General features: G+C 54.0%; 10 protein-coding genes and 1 non-coding gene across 11 annotated transcripts; 6 read left to right on the forward strand and 5 right to left on the reverse strand.

Moving 5' to 3' along the window:
• Positions 1–782: 782 nt before the first annotated feature.
• HMPREF1541_03353 (uncharacterized protein) lies at positions 783–878 on the reverse strand (the record flags this gene model as incomplete). The annotated part of the gene is made up of 1 exon (XM_008717705.1): positions 783–878. One exon carries the CDS (start codon positions 876–878, stop codon positions 783–785), a length of 96 nt encoding a protein of 31 aa, XP_008715927.1.
• A 1,405-nt stretch (positions 879–2,283) lies between these two features.
• Positions 2,284–2,846, forward strand: HMPREF1541_03354 (uncharacterized protein; the record flags this gene model as incomplete). Its single annotated transcript, XM_008717706.1, has 2 exons — positions 2,284–2,602; positions 2,689–2,846. 2 exons carry the CDS (start codon positions 2,284–2,286, stop codon positions 2,844–2,846), a joined length of 477 nt encoding a protein of 158 aa, XP_008715928.1.
• Positions 2,847–4,047: 1,201 nt separating this feature from the next.
• On the forward strand, positions 4,048–5,931 carry HMPREF1541_03355 (uncharacterized protein; the record flags this gene model as incomplete). The annotated part of the gene is made up of 2 exons (XM_008717707.1): positions 4,048–4,328; positions 4,377–5,931. 2 exons carry the CDS (start codon positions 4,048–4,050, stop codon positions 5,929–5,931), a joined length of 1,836 nt encoding a protein of 611 aa, XP_008715929.1.
• Positions 5,932–6,077: 146 nt separating this feature from the next.
• On the reverse strand, positions 6,078–7,747 carry HMPREF1541_03356 (uncharacterized protein; the record flags this gene model as incomplete). Its single annotated transcript, XM_008717708.1, has 2 exons — positions 6,078–7,461; positions 7,512–7,747. 2 exons carry the CDS (start codon positions 7,745–7,747, stop codon positions 6,078–6,080), a joined length of 1,620 nt encoding a protein of 539 aa, XP_008715930.1.
• Positions 7,748–8,821: 1,074 nt separating this feature from the next.
• On the forward strand, positions 8,822–10,115 carry HMPREF1541_03357 (uncharacterized protein; the record flags this gene model as incomplete). Its single annotated transcript, XM_008717709.1, has 3 exons — positions 8,822–9,103; positions 9,148–9,515; positions 9,563–10,115. The coding sequence occupies 3 exons, from the start codon at positions 8,822–8,824 to the stop codon at positions 10,113–10,115; spliced, it is 1,203 nt and encodes a 400-aa protein (XP_008715931.1).
• Positions 10,116–10,614: 499 nt separating this feature from the next.
• HMPREF1541_03358 (uncharacterized protein) lies at positions 10,615–12,081 on the forward strand (the record flags this gene model as incomplete). Its single annotated transcript, XM_008717710.1, has 1 exon — positions 10,615–12,081. The coding sequence occupies one exon, from the start codon at positions 10,615–10,617 to the stop codon at positions 12,079–12,081; it is 1,467 nt and encodes a 488-aa protein (XP_008715932.1).
• Positions 12,082–12,957: 876 nt separating this feature from the next.
• Positions 12,958–13,395, reverse strand: HMPREF1541_03359 (uncharacterized protein; the record flags this gene model as incomplete). Its single annotated transcript, XM_008717711.1, has 1 exon — positions 12,958–13,395. One exon carries the CDS (start codon positions 13,393–13,395, stop codon positions 12,958–12,960), a length of 438 nt encoding a protein of 145 aa, XP_008715933.1.
• A 1,043-nt stretch (positions 13,396–14,438) lies between these two features.
• On the forward strand, positions 14,439–15,687 carry HMPREF1541_03360 (uncharacterized protein; the record flags this gene model as incomplete). Its single annotated transcript, XM_008717712.1, has 4 exons — positions 14,439–14,486; positions 14,540–14,637; positions 14,723–15,056; positions 15,112–15,687. The coding sequence occupies 4 exons, from the start codon at positions 14,439–14,441 to the stop codon at positions 15,685–15,687; spliced, it is 1,056 nt and encodes a 351-aa protein (XP_008715934.1).
• A 338-nt stretch (positions 15,688–16,025) lies between these two features.
• On the reverse strand, positions 16,026–16,141 carry HMPREF1541_03361. The gene has a single exon (XR_573435.1). It is a non-coding gene; the product is annotated as a 5S ribosomal RNA (ribosomal RNA).
• Positions 16,142–17,021: 880 nt separating this feature from the next.
• On the forward strand, positions 17,022–17,903 carry HMPREF1541_03362 (uncharacterized protein; the record flags this gene model as incomplete). The annotated part of the gene is made up of 1 exon (XM_008717713.1): positions 17,022–17,903. One exon carries the CDS (start codon positions 17,022–17,024, stop codon positions 17,901–17,903), a length of 882 nt encoding a protein of 293 aa, XP_008715935.1.
• Positions 17,904–18,269: 366 nt separating this feature from the next.
• Positions 18,270–22,042, reverse strand: HMPREF1541_03363 (uncharacterized protein; the record flags this gene model as incomplete). Its single annotated transcript, XM_008717714.1, has 3 exons — positions 18,270–18,524; positions 18,574–21,966; positions 22,016–22,042. 3 exons carry the CDS (start codon positions 22,040–22,042, stop codon positions 18,270–18,272), a joined length of 3,675 nt encoding a protein of 1,224 aa, XP_008715936.1.
• Positions 22,043–22,225: the final 183 nt, after the last annotated feature.

Raw genomic sequence — 22,225 nt, forward strand, 5'->3', positions numbered from 1 at the left:
CTCGAGCTGATGTGAATGCTATACCACGAACTTCTCGTCTGTGAGATTCGCTAGACCCCTCTTCATACGCAACGCCACGACTATTCAGCTGCTTCGTAGCCAACTTGCCAGCCGAGGCGGGTATCGCCAAGGGCATCGCCCCGGAAACACGCAATTCGCTCAGGCAAAACAAGGCTGAGGGTTTGCCTCCTGGGCGCTGCTATTTTTGGTGGCTTAGACGTGCAACTGGGGGACTTGGCCACGTGCCAATTGGCGATTACAGCATGACTCCAGCTCTCCATGCTTTGCGACAGATGTTGCTTCTACACGTCCATCGTTGCCAATAACGATACGGAAGGCACTTGCGATTTTGAGACCAGGTGGCCGTGTCCAGACAGCTCGTTTCTCGTTTCAGATTCAGGGCCTGGAGTGTTTCATCTACCGAGACTTGCGGCTCCCGGTGAATGTGCTCCGTAGGCTCGACCCCACGGCCGCTCGCTTCATCGAAAGTACCTAATCGCCGCTGACCAGAACGTTAGTCATCAACGGAGAACGTTTTTCATCTCCCTCTCACACCCAGAGTATACTGTCCGGCCCGAGCTGAGCCTCATGCTGAATCGAAGAAAGTTCAGACGACACAGCGGCTTACGCACGCTCTAACCCGCAAGCCAATGCTCCCAGCATCGTACCAAGTACCAGTACCCCCGTCCGCATATTATTGTGCCACTGCCACCTCCTCACCAACTGCTCCGTTGACCATGCCCTCTCTCGTTCAATGCTTCTTCTCTCGTGCCGAGCATACGTCAAGGCCATCGCAGTCGGATCTTCGCCGTCCCCCACGATCTTCTTGGCACGAATACTGAGCGCCCCATTCGTTCGCCTGAGGAAGGTAAGTGCATAAGGTACGCCGGAGGCTGTCAGGACAGCTGCAAGTACATGCAGGGCTTGCTCCAACTGCGATGTGGACTGAAGCGCCAAGTATCCAAAAGCAACGAGGTTGAAGGCGCACAGCGGACGCGAGATGTAGAAACCGCGGAGGTACTGAGTTCGCCACGCGCTGGCGAGCACGATTTCTGGTGTCGAAATGACGCACGGGATAGTCGCGTGCGAGAGTGCCCAGGTATATCCTATTGCAATGTTAATTGTCGGCCGACTAAGCCGTTGAAGGCAGCTGTACCTGCGAATATCCCACTGGAGCACACTGCAACCACAACGGCGACAGAATGGACCTCCATGGCCTCACAAGCAACACGGCTGGATCTGACTTACTGGGGACTCGCAGTTTATGAACCTACAGGATCCTTTCCAAAGGATTGTGCCCCCACGCGGCAGTTCTTATAAGGAGACCAATGGGCTGCTATGGCTGATAGGTGTAGAGATCCACGAGGCGTCAGGCCCTCCAAGCCCCCAGAACAGATAGAGGCCTCTCTTCGGAATTCGCTTGCACCGATATGCACGATTCCAGGGTGGAATTGTGCTCCGCATACATCATCGGCTGCTTATGGCACCCCGACTGAGTGCCAGGAATTTGTCAATGCACGCACTGCCAGGTACCGTATAGGAGACCCATGGTCCAGCTGCTCAGAACAAAAAGCCCGCGAGGAGAATCAGATGCGAGTTCATCGTCGGCTGACCATGTGTCACTGCGGTGCACGGGGTGACTGCAACATGTTTTCCTTCTTCATTGTATCTGCGGACAGGCGGGCCTGGCCGTCGACATCGGCGGCGAGAATGAATTGTCGACAACTTCTGCGAACGTTACAGGAGGCTCTCGCTCCGGTTCTCGGTGATCTATTCAGGGTGCTCTCCGGCCGGGTCCTTCATGGATGCGAGACTTGATGTCATTGTCGTCGTGTAGGAGAATGATACCGATGTAGCATACATATAGGTCTTCGTCTCACTAGTTGGGAACCAGCGTCCTGGTTGAGACTTGGCCCCACGGACATGTTTATCCACGAGTGAGCTCCGGGACTTACCTCAAGATAGGATCCGCACGAAAGGGACATACATCGGGCATCAGCCCCAGCTTCAATAGGGTAATGTCTGGAGTGCAGTTGCCGGCATGTGGATTGATATGATGAGTTACGATAAGCGGCTTCGCCTAAGCCCTACCTTATAGCCGCGAACAGTGTATGGAGAAAGTCTCCGGGCTTCCTAGCCAGCCCCGTAGGTCTCCGAGTTGGGGCAATGTTAGGTAAGCAAGCCGCCAAGTAAAGCTAACCCCAACTTTCTTCCGTTGCTGTCGGCTCGCGATATCGCGTGCCCGGCATCAACATTGCTCATCCAGGTCCCAAAGCACTTACGATGTCATCGCCCGGAGAAGCTGTACCTGGTGTTGTAGATCCAGTACCTTCGACGCCGTCACCCTTCGCGTACATTCTGTCGTTTCTATTGGTTGGCATCTGCTGGGGTTTCACAACCCCCTTTATTCGGCGCGCGGCTGTCAGCTACACTGCACCTACACACCCATCAATCACTGATCCATCTCGGAGTTGGATCGCCAGACAGGTTGCCAAAGTGTTCTTCACGGTTGTCGGTCTCGTCAGGAAGCCGAGTTATGCCATTCCACTGGTTGCCAATCTGACTGGCAGCATCTGGTTCTTCTTGCTTGTTGGGCAAGCCGGTACGTTCTGCCCCCCCGGACGTTGGTACAACGAATGTGCTGTCAGCCTTGTTTCTAGGAAAGACAGAAGACTGATTGTGGGTCAGAGCTCTCATTGACAGTTCCCATTACCAATTCATTGGCATTCCTTTTCACTGTGCTTGGTGAATACCTGGCGGAAGGCAAGCTCATTACTCGAGACACTTGGATTGGAATGACGTGTGTTTGTGCTGGCATAGCACTCTGTGTTGCGTCTAAGCTGTAGCATGGCCATATGACTGTCGCTTCGAGCTCGATGAGAGGTTGTCTAAGCGGACCTTGATGGAAGTAACAAGTGCGATGTCTGAACAGGTTGGTCCCCGAATCTCGGGTTCATCAGACCTTGTTCTTCGGTGCTCTAGACAATTTTTCAAAAGTCCCGCTTCCCTGCGGAGGGCCGCTGAAGAAATAGCTTACGGCCGGTTCTCTTCAGCTAAGCCAGCAAATTACGCCGGCTGTAGAAAAAATCAGGTGTCCCTATAGCGACGAACGCGAAGCTTGTAGACAAACCCACCACATCACAGTCGACGGCACTTGCCGTTGCCGATAACCGTCCTCATTTGACCTGTTCGCTCGAACAAGCGTTCAGCAACTGGGAAGCCTGGGCCAGAGCGCGCCCACGGCAACGGCCCCTCTCGGAGCACTCTCGCACAGCAGCCGGACCTTGACCGATCTGGGCATTCCAATCCGAGCTAGAAATCAAGGCTCTGGCAGGTCATCGACCACCACCTTGGTTTTGGCTGCGAAAAGGAACCGCCGTTAGACCCTGTTAGCTTGATGGGCCGGCGCGACTTCTGGCCAGTCTTGATCAGATAAGATGAGGAAAAAAAATTCAACAGGACCCCACTTTAACAACGCAAGTGCCGCGAAGCTTGAGCTTGATTGCTTGATTGCACTGACGCTTTAGCTTGTTGAGCTTGAAAGCAAAGCAGTCTCCTCTTTACGAACCCACTAGTGCGCAAAGTGGCCGGTTATCGGCCTCGGGTGTGTCCCTCGATGCAACCCGCAACAGCCACGTATGTGCTGGGTGTTGCTTGCTTGCAAAAGGTGCAGCACCTCGATGACTACGGCGAGAGTGAACGCAATCCACCAGCCCAGCGGTTCCGCAACAGGATCAAGAGCGTCGGTGCATCGCGATTACGGTACTATGTCGGCGAGGAGGGTTCGAGACAGGCCACGACCTATCCACCCACCACGCGTCGCTAATGACTGCCCACTTCCCAAACCGCACCTTGACTAGGATAGTGGTGTAACCCCACCAGCAAAAATGCTCAAAGCTAGCGAAGCAGGGACCTGAAAAGCATGCGAGCTGCCGTGTATTTAGGATCTTTGATCCGCTCGCTTTTTATCGCATCTTATCAATCGCTTTGCATCGGATCTATCCTCACCCTGTACCACTCATCTGTCTTGAGACTCATCTACTCATCATGAGATTCAGGATTGCCGGCCTGACCACTTCTGCAGCTGCGGCACCTAGTACGGCCACTGGCAACGATGCTGCTGTCCCGGCCGCAGAGCATCGTGGTCCCAATGACTCCGAAATCGCCAACGAGAAAGAGGCTAGGATAGGCGATGCAGCATCTCGAGACTCTTCGGATGACGATGCTTCGCTTGAGAAGCTCGACACCAACGCCGAACATGGCGTCCAGGCCATTCAGGCAATGACCCAGGTCTGGTCGAAATCGCATATCCTGATTGCCTATGTCATGTACGATGCTCCCAACTATTGATTGCCGTCATGCTAACAGCAGACTAGGATCTGGCTCATTGCCTTCATCCTGGCTTTCGCATCGGGCATTGTCAATACGATGACCCCATACGTCACGTCTAATTTTCAAGAGCACTCGCTTACCGCTCTGACCGGCGTCATCTCCTCACTGGTGGCAGGCATCTGGAAGCTCCCATACGCCAAAATCATGAATGTATGGGGCCGCGCTCAAGCGTTGACCCTGGGCGTGATTTCAGTGACGCTTGGTCTCATTATGATGGCAGGCTGCAATAACGTCCAGACATACTGCGCTGCCATGACCTTCTACTACGTTGGCTACAACTCGATCGACTTCTCCATCACTGTCTTCATCGCCGACACCTCGAAACTGAAGAAGCGAGGTTTCTTCCTCGGCTACGTCTCCTCGCCCTACCTCATCACCACATGGGTCTATGGCTATGCAGCTGCCGATGTAATCGGCGGCATGGGCTTCCGATGGGGCTTCGGCGTCTTCTCTATCGTCGTTCCTGTCGTTTGTGCCCCATGGGTCATTCTCCTCTGGATCAATCAGCGCAAAGCCGAGAAGGCTGGACTCCTCCCACCCCGGCCCACTGCGCAGATGTCCCTCAAAGACAAGACCCTGCACTACTTGAAAGAATTTGACGTCGTTGGACTCCTCGTCCTAGCTACTGGCCTCGCTCTCTTCCTTCTGGCCTTCAACATCTACTCGTACCAGCCAAACACCTGGCGCTCTCCACTCATCATCTGCTTCATCATCTTCGGGTTCTTCCTGATTGTCGCTTTCGGCCTCTGGGAAGCCAAGTTCGCCCCCATCACCTTCGTGCCCTGGCACCTGCTGAAAAACCGCACCGTCATCTTCACCTACACCATGGCCTTCTCCCTCTACATCGGCTGGTACATCTGGGACTCATACTTCTACTCCCTCAATGTCGTTCTTTTCAACCAATCGATCGTCCACGCCACGTACATCGGCAACATCTACACCGTGGGATCCTGCTTAATCAGCCTCGTCTACGGCCTCTGTCTCATCTACGTCAGCGGCCGCCTCAAGCTCTGGTCTCTCTTCTGGGGCGTGCCGTTGACCATCCTCGGCGTGGGCCTAATGATCCACTTCCGCCAACCCGACGTCAACATCGGCTATATTGTCATGTGCCAGATCTTCGTCGCCTTCGGCGGCGGCGTTCTCGTCATCAGCGAGCAGACCACCCTCATGGCCGTCAGCAAGCAGCGCGACTTCCCCGCCCTGCTGGCCTGCGAGAGCATGGTCATCGCCATCGGCTCTGCCATCGGCAGCACCATCGCCGGCGCTATGTGGACGGGCATCTTCCCAGCCAGGCTGCTCCAGAACCTGCCTGCTGAGGCCCAGTCCGATTTCGCGGCCATCTACGGCGATATGGTCACGCAGAGCAGCTACCCCTGGGGCAGCCCCACCAGGGATGCCATCAACTTGAGCTATGGGCAAACGCAGCGGTACATGCTCATCGCGGCTACTTGCGTGTACACTGTTACTCTTGTGAGTGTCGCGCTCTGGCAGGATGTGGATGTGAGGAAGATGAAGCAGAGAACCGTCGGGCTGCTGTAAATTCGACAGAGCGCAAATGAGGTCGGCGACTGGGCATCCGTGCTGCCTTTTGGTCTTCACATGTATGTATGTATATATGCATCGACGCTAGCTCGTTTAGTAAATTGGGCTAAACGCCAAGCCAGGAGAGCTTACTCCTACTAATACTACTCCTGAGACTTGATATAATCCACGATCAACGGATTCGGCCCGGCCCAACTATGCCGCGCACGCAGGAACCACGACCCCAACGCAAATAGCAAGACCGCCACGAAGATGGGCCCCGCGTAGTTCATATTCTCTGCCGTCACCGGCAGGGTCTGCGGCAGCGGCAGCCAAACCCACATGTAGACGGTATGCACGAGCGCATACGCGTTGATGTATACACCATAGCTCCCCAAATTCCATTCGCCAAGCTCCAGCGGCTCGTTTCCGCCGCTGCGCGTCGACGTCCAGCGCGCAAACAGCATGGACGAGATGGCGATGGCGTAGGAGAAATACAGCGCCATGCTGGACAGCGAGGTGATGGCGCCGAAGGCGGCGGTGCTGCCGACGTTGAGCAGACTCAGCAGGGCGACGACGAGGCAGGAGAACCAGACGGCGCGCACGGGGACGAGGTGGCGCGGGTGGACGTGCGCCAGGTAGCGGGGGAGGCCGCCGTCGCGGGACCAGGCCCAGGTGAGGCGCGAGACGGAGGCGATGGAGGCGATGCACAGGCAGAAGGAGAAGATAAAGAGCCCCGCGATCAGGGCCGTGGTGGCGGCGACGGAGCCCGTGATGCGCTGCAGGATGGTCGCGACGGGGAAGCCGGATTCTAGCACGGTTTCCATCGGGCCCATGCACGTGATGAGCGTGATGGCCATGCAGTAGCCCAAGGCGCCGTTGAGCATGATGGAGTACAGGGTCGCGCGCGGAACGGCTTGTTTGGCTTTCTTGGTTTCTTCCGACATGTGGACCGTGCCGTCGAAGCCGGTGAAGGACCAGACGCAGGTGAGGAGGCCGAGGTTCCAGGCTACGTATTCGTTGTTCCAGCCGGACGAGACTTCGCGGTGGAAGAAGGTGTAGTCGGTGCTGTGGCGGGTGCCGAGGACGAGATAGACACACATGAAGATGACGAAGAGACAGACATAGAGGATACCGGCGAGGAGCTCGAGCCATGGGACGAGCGCAAAGGTGTAGCTCGTGGAGTTGATGGCGCCGTGGATGATGAGCATGGCGATCATGATCAGAGTAATGTGCCAGTTCTTCGGGACGTAGTTGGGGTTGTTGAGCATCGCCATCTGTTGAACCATGATGGCGGTGATGTTTGCTATTCCGCATTCGAGAGACACCCAGCCGAACCAGGTGAACCAGCCTTGCATCCAGGTTGCGAAGCGTCGGATCCGGCGAGGTGCGAGATGATGGGTCCAGTGATACTGTGCCCCGGCTATTGGAAGGGTAGAGCTCATCTCTGCTATGCTGGCAGCTTGCGTGATGGCGCCGATGTAGACGATCAGGACACCCCATGCGAAAGTTTGTGGTCCGCCTTGGTATAAGGCGAAGAAGATGTTCCTGTACGGGTGTCAATCAGGGTACAAGAAAGGAGAATATGGTCGACGAACGTGTTCATTCCCACCCATGTTGACATGAACGTCAAAGCAAATGCAAAGAGCTGAGCCTCGGAGAACAACCGCCTAATGCGAGTACTGTTCGACAGTCCCTCATGTTGGCGGTTAGTCAGAGTTTCCTGCTTCGATGTCGCACCTGATTCTGACTGCGGTGAAGGGTTTCGGTCGGCCGTTACTGATATATCTTTACCCGTAGATCGCAACTCATACGCTTCCCCATGAGCTGCCATGTCGAGGAACTTTGCGATGATGTTTGCAGTGGGTGGTGAGGTCGAGGCGCTTTTGGGGGGGAGATGTGCGAGTTCTCTGCGGAGAAAGATAACATGGTTAAGCGAAGTGGATCGTCCAAGTTCATCTTCACCGATGGGTTCTGTTAGCGATCTTCAAACGTGGCAGGGGAAAGCGTCGATCATGTTACTGTTGTACAACGTGGATTCCAAGGCTCTCGAACATTGGCCGTGCTATTAGGGTTTCGGAATGGCGGGGGGCTTGCAGTTCCCGTCTCCACTTGGGGCCGGCTATCACCATCCCAAGGCGCGCGGACTCGGGGGGCCTTCGGGTGGCTTTGGTCCCCTGGATGCTGCGATAACTCATCCACGCAATCGCGACCCTCGATGCATTGTGGTATGCTCGATTGCTGGTGTATTAGATCCTAGATGGTCCACAACGGTCCTTGGAAATAGCTGTGGCAATGTCGTGATCATGTATTAGGACAGTCGCTCCACAGATATGCTGTGGGTACCTCGCTAATTGATCCTTACGGAGGCAGTCCGACGAACCGGAGGGCCATCTCGGGGCCCGACGAAAACAACTCGTGTCTAGTGTGCACTTTGGCCTTGCTTTAGCCAGCTGAAGTCTGCTCCAGCTCTGCTGGGCACAGGGGGGTCCTCTTTTGAGAGTTCTTGGATGAGTTTTGTGTGTAAATAGGTTGCAGTTCGAAGAACATGATTCGATATCCTACTGCCCCAGCTGTTCGATCAGAGCCCCTGGAACTGTAGAAACCCGGCATTGAATGGCTGACTCGCCACGCATATCGTCTGCATAAGGTGAGTTGATTGACCGGCATCGGGTATGATGATCCTTGAGCCAATTTCCAGTGCCATGCGGTTTCGCGTAAAGCACAGTCGTAAGAGCTAAGACAGCGAGCCCTTGCACCCGTCATGGTAGTCTCCTCATCACTTCGCCTGTCCGCTTCGCTCGCCATGCGGTACTTTTGCATTTTAGTGAATAACATAACAACACTGACTTCTCTCTTCGCACCTGGTTGTACAGTCTGACGGTCAGCATCGTCTTGATTTGAAGTCATGGACAGAGAATCCCCACCATTTTTTGAGGTAACACCATCCGACCGTTCGGGATGGGTGGTGATAGTCACAATCATCTTCTTGGTCTACTCGATCCTAGCTGTTGCAGCAAAGATTGTATCCCGTATGCATCTCACGGCGCTGAGGAGTTTTGACTGGATTATCGCGACAGCTGTGCTAATGGCTATGAGCCAGTCAGTGCTGCTCGTTAGATCGTGCTACCATGGTCTCGGGCAACACGAAGCAGATCTCCAGGAATCGTCTCTGACGGCCGCTCAGAAGGTAGGGACTTCAGCCGATAGATCCCAGCAGCTGACGACGTCTAGGATCTATACGCCGCCTCGTTGTTAGCAATTCTTGTTCACGGTCTGTCGAAGGTTTCCGTTAGCATATTCATCCAAGCCATCAACGCACGCAGTGATCTGAAGATCGTCAACCGTGCTCTCTTTGCAGTCATCGCACTTTGGTCTGCGATCAGTCTATTGTTGGCTGCGTTTCGTTGTTCTCTGCCAAATCCATGGCAAGAGGGTAATGAAAGCTGCCTGGATGCACTAGCTGTGAGTATAGGGATTAACGTATTCAACATTTTAACGGACCTTGGGCTCGTCGTACTGCCAGTCGTGATGATGTGGGGTGTACATACCAGCACGGATGTCAAAGTTCGCGTCATGTCGCTCTTCAGCTGTCGTCTGTTGTGAGTGGACCTAGTCACCTTATGTGCGAGCACTGACAAACTCTCAGGGTACCAATCCTAGTGATCCTCGAAATTGTATACTTGAATAAACGATTCGAGTCGAATGATATAACTTGGTCGGTTGTTGATTCCTCGATGTGGGCGCAGATAGCCATGAACATGTCAATTGTTACAGCTTGCATACCCAGTCTTAAGGGTGTCATCGATATGTTCTGGTCCGGTGCTTCGCTGTTCACGATACCTGGTCAGTACAGCTCACAAGAGGCGGACGGCACTTTCAAACTTCAATCGATTTTGCCCAGTCAGTTTCGCACATACCAGACAGGGAGCGTCACGCGAACGAAAAATGGAGATTTTGACCCCCGACCGAGTCAAAACGAGGTCATCTCCGCTGCTGGAGACCTGCGACAACGAGCCAAGTCGAAGCCTACGCGGAGCGAAAGCCAGGTCAGCTTGAGAGAAAATGCCATAACGCGTACCGTCGAGTACGAGATCTACCATGAGCCGGGCTCACCACCGCCTGCTCCAGGCGCAGGGCGGACAGCGGTCTCTGACAGCTTCTCGCAAGATTCTGTTGAGCCTGAGGAACGACTTCTATAAGCTGGGACAGCTTGTGGGTGAGGTGTCGGCATGACGGGGTCGGAAATTCGAAGAGAGCATTGGCAGTGCCGGCTACATGGTATGACACACGGAGTTAAGCAGAGAACGTTGTCTGCTGCTGCAAGCTCGGCGAGATGATTGCACGGTGTCAACGCATTCACATACAGAGCAGGGCTTCGCCTCAATCATGCCAAGTCTCCCGCCATTTCCGCGCGGAACCTGCGCCGCTCCGGCTCCCCCAATGGCGAACTTTCGACCCCATATTTTCACCCGGAGGAAATGCTCAATGGCTACTTCATTGAGCCTAACCAGCCCTTCGGATGTCAAATTGAAGCTCCGGATAATCGAGCTCAATGTACGCTACCACCGATATCCCCGGGCCCCCATGAAGCTGACTGTGAGTCACGCTTCCGCATTATATACAGCTACGATGGCCACTTCATGATGAACAGCACGACCCCGGGCTACAGCGGAGAGGAAATCATCTGTGACGGTCACAATGGACTCTGCTGATGGTCGAGCCACTTCTGGGATGGAGAGCAAGCAGTCGGCTGCATCAGAAGCGCTGGAGGACGTTTGTAGGTCTTTCCTACGAGCGCGTTCCCAAGTCTCCTCGCAGCGCATCGTCGATGTGGCCAACGCAACCCAAATCGCGGACATCCGGTCACGAGCCACACCGACTAGGGAAGGCTTACTGATCTCGGACACTATCCAAGAAGTGCTCGACATCTTCTCCCATCGAGTAGCCATGGATGACCCGAGATTCTTTGGATTCATTCCGTCGCCAGTTCACCCTAGCGCCTTCCTGGGGGACATACTCACCACCATGTTCAACACCCATGCAGGGAGCTGGTATCAGAGCTCCGGGCCTAGTGCTGTTGAGGACACGTTGTTGACATGGCTCGCCGATCAAGCAGGCCTGCCATCAACATCCGGCGGAGTTTTCGTTTCGGGCGGCTCGATGGCAAATCTGTCGGCCATCATCGCCGCACGCGATACGAAGCTGAAGTTCGAAGACAGAGCTAGAGCTAGGATCTACCTCTCTGAGCAAACACACTCATCGGTGCAAAAGGGCCTATCGATCGCAGGATTCCACAGCACTCAGACCAAGGTTGTGCCCTGCGATGATCTCTATCGTATGAAAGTAGGATCTCTCCGAGAAGCCATCTTGGAAGACCGAGCCGCGGGCATGCTACCGTTTCTAATAGTGGCCACATGCGGTCTGACGAATACAGGAGGCATCGATCCTCTACCACAGCTAGCGGACGTGGCTGACGAGGAGGATCTTTGGTTGCATGTTGACGGGGCTTACGGTGCATCTGTTGTGCTATCGAAGAAGCATAAGCACCGCGCCACCGGAATTGGACGAGCTCACAGCCTCTCCTGGGATGCACACAAGTGGCTTTTTCAAACCTATGCTTGTGGTGTGCTCTTGGTCCGCGACAAGCTCAGCTTGGTGAAGACTTTCTCCACCAATGCCTCCTACATTCAGGACGCGGAAGAGATGGAATCGAGTCACATCAATTTCTGGAATCGCGGCATGGAGCTCACCCGGCCGGCACGGGCAATGAAGCTCTGGTTCTCCCTCCGAATGCTAGGAACCGATAAAGTTGAGGAGATGATCAACCATGGTATCGCCTTGGCGGAGACGGCCGAAGAGAGTATACGCAGCCGCCCTGACTGGAAGCTCGTGACGGCCGCCCAGCTAGGAATCGTAAATTTCAAGTTCAGCCCTGCAGGACTCAACGAGCGAAATGCAGACGATGCTGCGGAAATCGAGAAACTCAACGCCGAGATCTCGCGACGAGCAATCGCACGCAATATTGCTGCTCCTCTCACAACGAGGCTCAAAGGTGACCTGAATCTGAGAATGTGCGCCATTCACCCAAATCTCACGCACAACCACATGGTTCAATTATTGGGACACCTGAGTAATATAGCCCAAGAGGTCATCGAGGGTGCATGAGCGACCCACTAACGAACATGAATTTACACAGCCACACCTGAAGACTCGGCGCGTCCGAATGCTCTGTTTCATACCAAGACTTATATAGCCTTGACTTGACGGACCAAGTATCTTCGGATGAGATCACACCTGCAAGTCTCTTTGACCCTGCCAAAGCGAAGATTGATTCGGCCAATCAAAGAGCGGTCGTTCATCCGCTCCAGCAATGAACCATGTAACTGGAGAGCACCTGGAGCGCAACGGGCCTGAGTAGCCACTCTTACACTATACTTTTTCTACGCAGCATCAACTGTGAGCCAGTAGAAGTCACCTCGAGGAAAAGCAGCAGTGCGAGCAAATGCGCGGAGGACCAGCTTCGACAAGAAGAGGCGGACTACAGGTCTCAATCTTGACCAGATGATTGGTGCACCTAGCTAGAAATCGCCGAGATACTCGCTCAATGTACGGATGCACCAGCGGCAAAAAAAGGCCTTTCTTTTCGGCAAAGATGGAACAGCATCAACATTTTATACTCGTCGATGATCACTCTTTCAAGTAATAAATCATCAGCCTGTCATCTGATCTTCCAGGGCGGGTGGGGAAGGTTCGTCAGGAACGTAAGCCTGGCCCCTACCCGACAGCCTCAGTCGTATGGACCTTGACGCCGCTCGAGCAGGAAGGGTTAGACGAGTATTCAAAGCCGACCCGGGCCCGAGTCTCTTCTTACCGTCCACTTTGTACGTTCAGCAGGGCGGCAGCAGAACGTGCCGCGTCTGAAGAAAGATTCCACGAACGTGTGGAGTCAGTGTCCATTTGATCAGTTTTGCTCTACAAACCATATACAACGAGTAGTGATAGCATTGTTCCATACAAACTACTAGCGCGCTGTTCTGGACCTCAGAGCGGTTTGAGATCCTCAGGCGGATTCCGGAGCATTTCCAGATCGATCGTCTGGCCGTCAAATCCCCAGTTGCTCTCCGCGACCTCCCGAATGATGACATAGACACGGCGGGGCTCGTCCGTGGGCAAGTCACCATATTTTCCCACCGTGTCTGTGACGCGTTTGATGAGCTCCTGCTTCGTCGCGGCGCTGTAGCCGCCTTGGATGACGTTGATGTCCAGCGCGACGAAGCCACGGGCGCCCGTGCTCTTGCCGCCGTGGAAGACTTGGGCGCGGGGATACTCGCGGGCGAAAACCCACGTGGTTGAATGGACCCAGGGCGTCAGCGGCAGTTTCTCGAGCGAGATGCCGTCACGCGTGATTTGGTCGACGACCTGGTTGAGCGCGTCGGGGGTGAAGGTGCCTTCGGTGTAACTGAGGTACATCAGCGGCATCTTGTCGAGTGTTTCGAAAGATCGTCAGGCCGAGCTGGAGTTCGAAAATACTATTTGTACTTGAGGACGTGGTCGCTAGGGATGCTCCGCTTGCTACTACTGGTAGCTGGAGAAGATCTGTGTTTTTTTGTCGAGGGGAGCAATGCGTTGTCGTCTTGCTGGTGTACCTCAGTCTTCGCGCCCTACGTTCCTTTTATAAAGATGTTGTGACTAGTCGCGCTTCATCATGTTATAAGGCTTGCTCATGCTCCGGTTACGTCTTCACGGCGACTGAGTAATAGTAATAGAGTTGCGGAGCTCCCATTACGGTATTTCGAACATACGCTTTTGGGCATAGTGTACGATAGAGCGCCCCTCTAGTAAGCGTGGCGCTAGTCACCTCATGTTATAGTTCATACCAATATATCGTGTCAATGGGACTCTTGTCATTCTTTGTTCGCGGGTTTCATCAATCGACTCCTCCTGCTGACAGCTGAGTTTACGGCACGGATGGATTCTGATGTCATCATCAACGTCGTTGCCACGCCCTTTTTGCCGCCATGTGCCAACAACTTCAGCTTGTTGCCATGGATTTTGTGGACCATGGGTTATTGCTAATTGTCATCATCCACTACCCATAGGCCGTCCTTGGCGCCTCTTCGTGTCGGTTGGGTCAATGACTTCAGAGACTACCATGCATACTGACACCAATCCAGCAGGTATCAGTTGCCTACCTCGTGGCTCCCGAGCAACCGCTCCTGATAATACGCAGAGCACATAGTAATGATGGCGCGTCCACTAACCACCCACGACATGCTTCTGATGCAGCTTCGCTTGATGACTGGATAACATCTCTGGCAAGCTGGCAGACCTCGTATGTCATCTACCTGGGGTCTGCAAGATTTCCAATATAAGAGTTCGGGACGACTTCTCCTGTAGTCAAGCACGCCAACAGCACACTATATAGCTGATGGCCTGATTTTAGTTACCCGGCAACCTACTTCCACGGCAGACAAGAATCATTTCCACTCCCCCAGTTGAGCCAGTCTCAAGTCACAGAAAGCATGGCTACCAACTTGCCCAAGGATATGCAGGCCGTGCACCTCGTGAAAGTAAGTCTCCGGGGCAACGAGCTACGCTTCTTGCTCATCCTAACGATGATCAGTACAAGTCAGACTATGAGGTGCGAATAGCCCCTGTCCCGACGCTGGGGCCGAACGATCTTCTGCTCCGCGTTCGCGCAGCTGGCTACTGCCATACCGAGTAAGTACTTCACAGCAAGTACTGTTGTGCACAACATTGGCAGTTGAGTGTGGACTTGTAGCCTCAGTCTGACCCGTGTCCTCAGTTACCAGGTATGGGAAGGAGTATACGAATCACCGACACCCTTGATCCCGTCCCATGAGCCTGTTGGAGAGATCGTGGCCATTGGACCACAAGCAGAAAGGTTGGGAATTTGGAGACTTGGCCAGAGAGTCGGTGTCCTCCTCTTCCGACATGCATGTGGCCATTGCGTCAATTGCAGATCGACCAACGATGTGCGTTTCTGCAAGAATGGCGACAGAGCAGGGCTCGTCAACGATGGTGGTATGGCCGAGTATATCATCGGAGATGCAGACAACTGTGTCTTACTGCCAGATGAAGTTTCTTGGGAACAGGCGGCGCCGCTGATGTGCGCTGGAGTACGTTCTGCCTTCTTCGAACGAGAATGAAGAGCAAGCTAACTTCAATTTCAAGTCTACTACGTGGGCCAGTCTCATGGCTGCCGATGTCAAAAGCCCGGAGCCGATTGGCATCATAGGCATTGGCGGGCTTGGCACTCTCGCCGTACAATTCGCTAAGGCTCTGGGACACCCAGTGGTGGCGATGGACAACCGTCAAGAAGGACGAGATCTTGCCACCGCCTTTGATCTAAAGGCAGACCTAGTCGTTAATCCTGGGAACGATAATGCAGTGAAGGAGATCAAGGCTTGGTCCGGCAAAGATGGCCTAGCCGCCGTCATCACTTGCACCGATCATGTTGATATCACCAAATGGAGTCTCAATTTGCTGCGTCCGCATGGAGTGGCAGTTCCCCTGGGACTCCCTCCTGCGGGATTCGCCTTTGATGCCTTCACTATGATCTTTAGTGAACTGGTTGTGAAAGGGTCTCTAGTGTCAACCAGGTTGCAAGCCGAAGCTATGATGGAGGTCGTTGCCCGCCACAACATCCGGAGCCATTTGACCGTACTGAAGATGGAAGACGCACCACGTCTACCCAAGCTGTATATGGACCCTCATCTCAAGGGCAGGCTGGTCATGAAGATGGGTTAGTGCTGTAGAGAAAGGCCGTCAAACACCTTGAATTTCTTTCATCAAAAAGATATCAGACTTTGTTGCTCATCTTCTCGCAAATGATTCAACCTAGTGCCGAAGATATCGAACAGTCAATTAGTCACTGACTGACTTGAACGCGCAAGCGTGTTTTTCGTGCGCTATCTGAAAGCCACCTTACCAACAACCCTGAAGGAACAATCAGGTACTTACGAATACGAACACGAGCCCCAAAAGTCACACCCGAAGGAGGTCTGTATGCTCTATTATATGCCAAGACTTTTACTGCCCAGGCTTAGCATGTCCACCAAAAAAGTCTGCCATGCGGCAAAAATGCAAAACAATCAACAATCAGGATTCGCTGATGGTCACCCACTCAACTACTAACTGATCGGCCTGTGGTTTGAGTTGCCTGAGCGGACGGGAAGGCCTATTTTCCGCAGCCTGTGGTCGATTGCGAAAGTAATTGTTTGTATGGATGTATATATTCAATGTATTTATTGCCGATGTCCGGCTCCTTCATTCACGATCTAGGTCGGGTACACCAAGCATCCCCAGCGATATAGCATGTACATACCTCCTTATCAGCTCTATCAAGTGCTTCTTATAGCGCAAGGCAACTATTCTGCCGCTCAACATGGGCTGTACGTTACTCAGGCGCGCCAAGGACAAGCGAGTGCCAAGCAATTTACTGCCTGCCAACGAGCTGATGGAGGCCGAATTGCTCCTAGGCTGCTATTTGTCCCCGTCTACCTCACGAACATAGGACTGTTTGTGGCACGCGAAGTCTCTCAATCGCGGGCTGATTCGATGAGCCAGGTGCACAACACAGCTTCTCAAAAGGATGGAACGGTCAAAGTAGATGGACACGTGTGGCAAGATATGCTCAATATCAGACTGAGGGCTGTCGACGACACAACTTCTGAGACCACAAGTGGTGCACAGTCGCCCTCGATTGCTATCGTAAGAGTAGCATGAGCGTGTCTCGCAGATCGGCACACATGCCGACCACCCCGCCCCAGAACCCCACATGGGCCCCCACCCACTTCTTTGCCAGAGCCCGTTCTCCATCGGGATAGACGCCGTGTCGTGCTGGACATCTCCAAAGCCAGAAGGAAAAATACCCGGTGGTCTTACCCGGCATGGCTTTCCTAGCGAACATCAACGTCAGCAGTCTCTCTTTAAACCGTCGTTGCCCACTGCACAGCATTGGTCGAAAGAGACACCATACATCTCACGAGCATCCCTCCTAGCAACAAGAGCAGAGACAAGCATAAAGAGCCTAGCTAGCACCACAGTTGCAACTAGAGCCCCACTAAGGACCACCCGCAAACATGGCGCCAGACCTCTCGCAGAACAAAGCAGCCCGCATCGTCAACCACGCGGCAGCGCACAAGTACGCCATCGCGGCCATCTGCTGCTACAACGTCGAAGGCATCCTCGCCACGGTCCGCGCGGCCGAGGCCAAGAAATCCCCCGCCATCATCCAGCTCTTCCCCTGGGCCATCACCTACGCGGACGGCATCCTCGTGCACGCCGCGGCGGAGGCGGCGCGCAACGCCTCCGTCCCCGTCGCCGTGCACATGGACCACGCACAGACGCCGGACATCATCAAGCGGGCGGTGGCGCTCGGCGGCTTCGACGGCATCATGGTGGACATGAGCCACTACGAGCGCGAGGAGAACCTGCGTCTCACCAAGGAGCTGGTGGGCTACTGCGCGGAGCGCGGCATCGTGACCGAGGCGGAGCCCGGCCGCATCGAGGGCGGCGAGGACGGCGTCGCTGACACCGCGGACCTCCAGGGCGTGCTTACCACGCCGGAGCAGGCCGAGGAGTTCGTCGCCACCGGCATCCAATGGCTGGCGCCGGCGTTCGGGAACGTGCATGGCAAGTACGGCCCCAAGGGTCCGCAGCTGGAGTGGGATCGGCTGCAGGGCCTGATCGAGAAGGTGGGCGACCGCGTGCACTTTGTGCTGCATGGCGCGGGCACCGAGTGGTTTGGCGAGGAGCTGATTGGGAAGATCGTCAAGGCCGGCATGGTCAAGGCGAACTTGAATGACGCGGTCAATAACTCGTTCATCAAGACTATGTCCGAGAAGGCGGGCAAGGTGGGTCTGACAACGCTGCTGGAGGAGGCGACCAACGCCATGCAGGCTGATGTGGAGAGGCATATGGATTGGTTGGGAAGTACAGGGAAGGCGGAAGGTTGGGCGTGACGCTAGTAGGCCTGGCAGATGTAAAGTATCTCTATAGATCAACTTTTATTCTTGAGGTTAAGATTCGCACCTTGATTGTCAGACCTCAGCACGGCAAGTAGCGAGTCACCTCTGTTCTGGTGACTGACCAGACCACCTCACGACCCCAAGTCGATCCACATCTTAGCAAAGCAAGCATTCGACCCGCACGACTGACAACATCAATTGATCAATTCAAGCGGATAGGCCGCAGTCTTCCGACAAGATGCTTTTTCCGACTTTAAAAGTCGGACATGCCTGTTTTGCTGTGTTATCGCATTTCCCATCCGGTCATTCAAGTCATCGACGACGTTGATCCACCAACAAAGACGCGTGACTTTGAGGACACTACAGACCCTGCACCCATAACCTCAATCCGCTCCCATCCTTTCCAATCTCGCAAACCTCACAGATCCGGCAAACTGAACCCTTGTACTGCTCGTGATACTTGGCACCGTCGTAAGGACAGCTCACGCTGGGTGTGCCGCCATAGATTGGTGTATATGAAGCAGCGCACACATCAAAGTCGGCGAAAGGATCATACTCAATGTCGAGCTTATCGGACGATCCCGACCGCTCAGACTGCGTTTTGACCTTCTTTGCCTGTGGAAGCGGGTTAGCAATAGTTCGGGAAATGGCAATAGTAGCATACCTGTTCAAGGAGCTTCGCGGCGCCGCCATTAGCCAGTACGCGGTTGGCGAAGGAAAGAGCGCTCTTGTACTGCTTGTTGGTGAGTGCCAATCTCATAGCAGCCATAAGCGCTAGCTGTCGGTGCGAAACATCAAGCTTTGGTACTGTGAAGAAAGCAGAGAGTTCGAGCTGCCTCTTCAGGTGGTCCTCCGAAGGACTATCTCCAGCATCAGCAGCAAGTTTGCGTCTCTCGAGCTCCAGGGACATTGCCAGTGTATATTCGACAGACTTGGCTATCAAAGCTGTGGCCTCATCAACCTGGCTTTGGGAGCCAACAACGTTCACCAGCAGTGATTGAAGGATGTTCTTGAAGGTAACGACGCCTGATTCGAGCTTATTCGTCCGCATAGCAGCGTAGCCCTCCTGAAGATCACCATTTGTTAAGGTCTCAAGGTCGCGAGGGATGATAGGAAGGAACTTCCGACTGTCAGTCTCGTCGACGTTGCGCCGGATGTAATTGACGATCGACGGCAGACTCGCGTTGGCGGGTAGGTAGGTTTTCGAAGCAGTGTAAATCTCAAGGAACCGTGGCTTGAGAGGCTCAAACTTCACAGCACCGATTTGTCGGTTTAAGAGCTGCATGGCGCTGTCGAATGAACCGGCGGCAACATGATCGGCGGCGAGTGGTGAGTTCCTGGCCCACATGTCGGCTTCCGAGCTACCTGGTCCGGCGGCATCCACAGGAGCATCGGGGTTGTCGACATTGACGAAATCAGAGTCTGTGCCAGCAGCATCGGCAGCAATGTCATCGCCCATGTCCCAACCATCACCAGCATCTTCGTCATCATCCGCGAGGGCGTCCCTCTCCCCCGTGACTGGCGCATCTTCGTTAAGCAGGTCAGGTTCGCCATCCTCGACGGCCTCGCCAGATACTTCGCCGAGCAGAGCCTTCTCAAATGAGGAGTGGGCGGCTTCTCTAACTGGCCAATTGGCCTTGTGTGTCGGGATGATCGCTCCTGGGGTCTTGAGAGCAGTGCCTATTTGTGGTAAAGCAATCTGGTCCTCGGTAAGGCCAGTCATCTCAAGAATGGATTCGCACTCCTCAGTCAACCCATGGGTTTTGGCGGTAAGATATGCCAATGGATACAGGTCGATCTCTTTGAACATGTGTATCCTACTTTCAACATCGCCGAGGTAGAGCGCATTCTGGAACCGAGCAGTGAAATCGTTGCGATGCTCGGCAATCTTTGCCATCCGCTGCAACTTCTCATTATCGCCAGTGCAAAGATAGAGGAATGATAGCTTGTCGAAATTTCGCAGCTTCTGGTACGTCATTTCGACGGTCTGATGATTGCCGTGTATCAAAGCCTCGGAGCTCAAGCGCTGCCAGATCAAGGGACGGTCAAGCTCTTTCGCCATCTCAGTTGCGACCTCAAGGTTTCCGCACTCAATAGCGAGCTCAAATCTGGTCTGCGGATCTTGCACGAACTGCAGCGCGATCTCCGGGTAACCTTTCTTCTGGAGGTACGAGATGATACTCTGGCCGACGAGGCTGGAAGTCTTGATGATCTGAAGCATCTCGTCATAGTTTCTTTTGTTGAGCGCCAGCTTGAAGCGATATTCTGTGGGATCAATTTGCAGAATCCGGGGCTTAGCCGCGCGATCCAAGCAGTAAACACTGCGAGCCTTGACCTTGACCAAGTACACTGTGTGATCTAGGGTACGCACGATACCGTTATCGCCATTAAGCAAGGTGTACTTGATGTGATTCAGTGTTGAGTACAGAAGTACACCCGAGTCGTCCCATGTAGCACTCTTGATTCGAATTGTTTCGTGCAGCGTACTGACCTGGTCCAAGTTTTTGTTCACAATGGTAACATTGTGCTTGCTGAGTAGAGCACAGTACAGGCCGTCGTTTGACCATGAGACATATTTGACGCCAGTCACGGCAAGCTCGGCCAGCTGCTTCTTCTGTTGAATGTCATATAACACAACGTTCGAAGGCGAGATGAGAAGGAGGCAGCCAGTACCGCCGAAGCTGATATCTGTCGTTCCATGCGGCGCCTTGAAAGATTTGGTGGTCGAATTGCTTAGGTCTTTGATCTCCACCAATTGCGTAGAGGTACTGAAAACGGCAAAGCGGTTACGCGCGACGAAGACTGCAGAATTGCCTGAGCCGCGCTTGATATCGGTCGGGTCCGAACCTCCAGCTCCGTCGCGAGGCAGACTCACCAGCTCATACACACCGTTATCCGAAGGAGAAGTTACGAGCACGGATTTTTCAGCAGGGTTGTACGACAACGTCCTCGGGGGCACCCAAGGGCTGCCAAATTTGCGTAGAGATAGCAGCGAAGGTGACTCAACGTTCTTGGTGAAATCGTAGGACTTGACCTGCTTGTCTTTGGCAATGTAGAACAGAGTGTTCTGATAGATGGAGGAGGCAGGCCTCTCACGCTCGAGTTTGAAGACCATGACACCATTGTCGTGGCCAGCAGCGAAAAGGTTGATCTCGGGGTGAGCGGCGATCACCCAGAATCGATCGTTCTCACGTTTGAAAGACTGGACGGACGTCCGCTTGTTGAGGTCCCAAACACGGACAGTCTTGTCCTCGCCGACCGACAGGATCAAGTCTTGATGGGGGTGGAATAAGCAGGCTGAAGCATTCTGGAAATGTCCGCGGCAAGTGTCGACTTCCCAAGCCTTGGTCTCGCTCATGCGCCAGAGCTTGATGAGTCGGTCATCACCGGCAGACACAATGAGTGGTAGTGTCGGATGGAAAGCGACCCAGTTCACACCACGATCGTGACCCTCAAGCACAAATTTCACGACGGCATCGGTGTTGCCGAACATATCAGCCTGTTGCTGATTGGTCCGAGCCATCTGGTCTTCATAGCTCATTGAGGAGGGAGAGTAGTGCTTTTTACGGAGCCCTGAGATATCCCACACTCGCACGGACTGGTCTAGCGATGCCGATACAATCAGGTCTTCCTTAGGATGAAACTGCGCGCACATAGCGTAATGATTGTGCCCGGTCATGGTGCAGATGAGTTGACGGTTTTGCCAATTCCAAATTCTGATCGTCTGGTCATCGGAGGCTGAGAGAATCCATGGGTACTCATGGTGGAAGAAGACTGTGCGGACATAGTCCAGATGCCCATTCAGGGTGAACAGGCATCTCCGAGACTGAAGCGACCACACCTTGATTTTGTAGTCATCGCCACCAGATACAAAGAGGGGCTGAGTTTTGTGGAAATCGATACCTCGAACGGGCCCGTCGTGTTCTTCAAAGCGGTCAATCAGGGTTCCCATGCGATAGTCCCAAAGTTGTATGGTGCTGCTGTGCAAGCTGACGAGAATCCATGGTCGCTTTGGGTGGAAGGCGATTCCTTTCGCTCGCGAAGACTTCGACTCGAACTATGACCATTGTCAGCAGAGAATCTCGGCTTCCTCGACTAGAACGTACCTTCGTGAGCATCGAGGGAGAGGCCATGCTGGCCGCACAGTGGTAGGACTTTCTGCGGATGGGGAGTGCTGCGTTTGTAGATGCAATCAAGATCCTACCATGTCCATCGGCCCCTTAATGAACGTTGTCTTCGGAGAAAAGAAAGGCCAGCTGGCAAATGTGTCTATTGTAGGTACTCAATAATGGACAGCGGTGCAGTTGCGCCGCATC

Source organism: Cyphellophora europaea (assembly GCF_000365145.1).
Source record: "Cyphellophora europaea CBS 101466 unplaced genomic scaffold supercont1.3, whole genome shotgun sequence".
In the NCBI taxonomy this organism is placed as follows: Eukaryota; Fungi; Ascomycota; class Eurotiomycetes; order Chaetothyriales; family Cyphellophoraceae; genus Cyphellophora; species Cyphellophora europaea.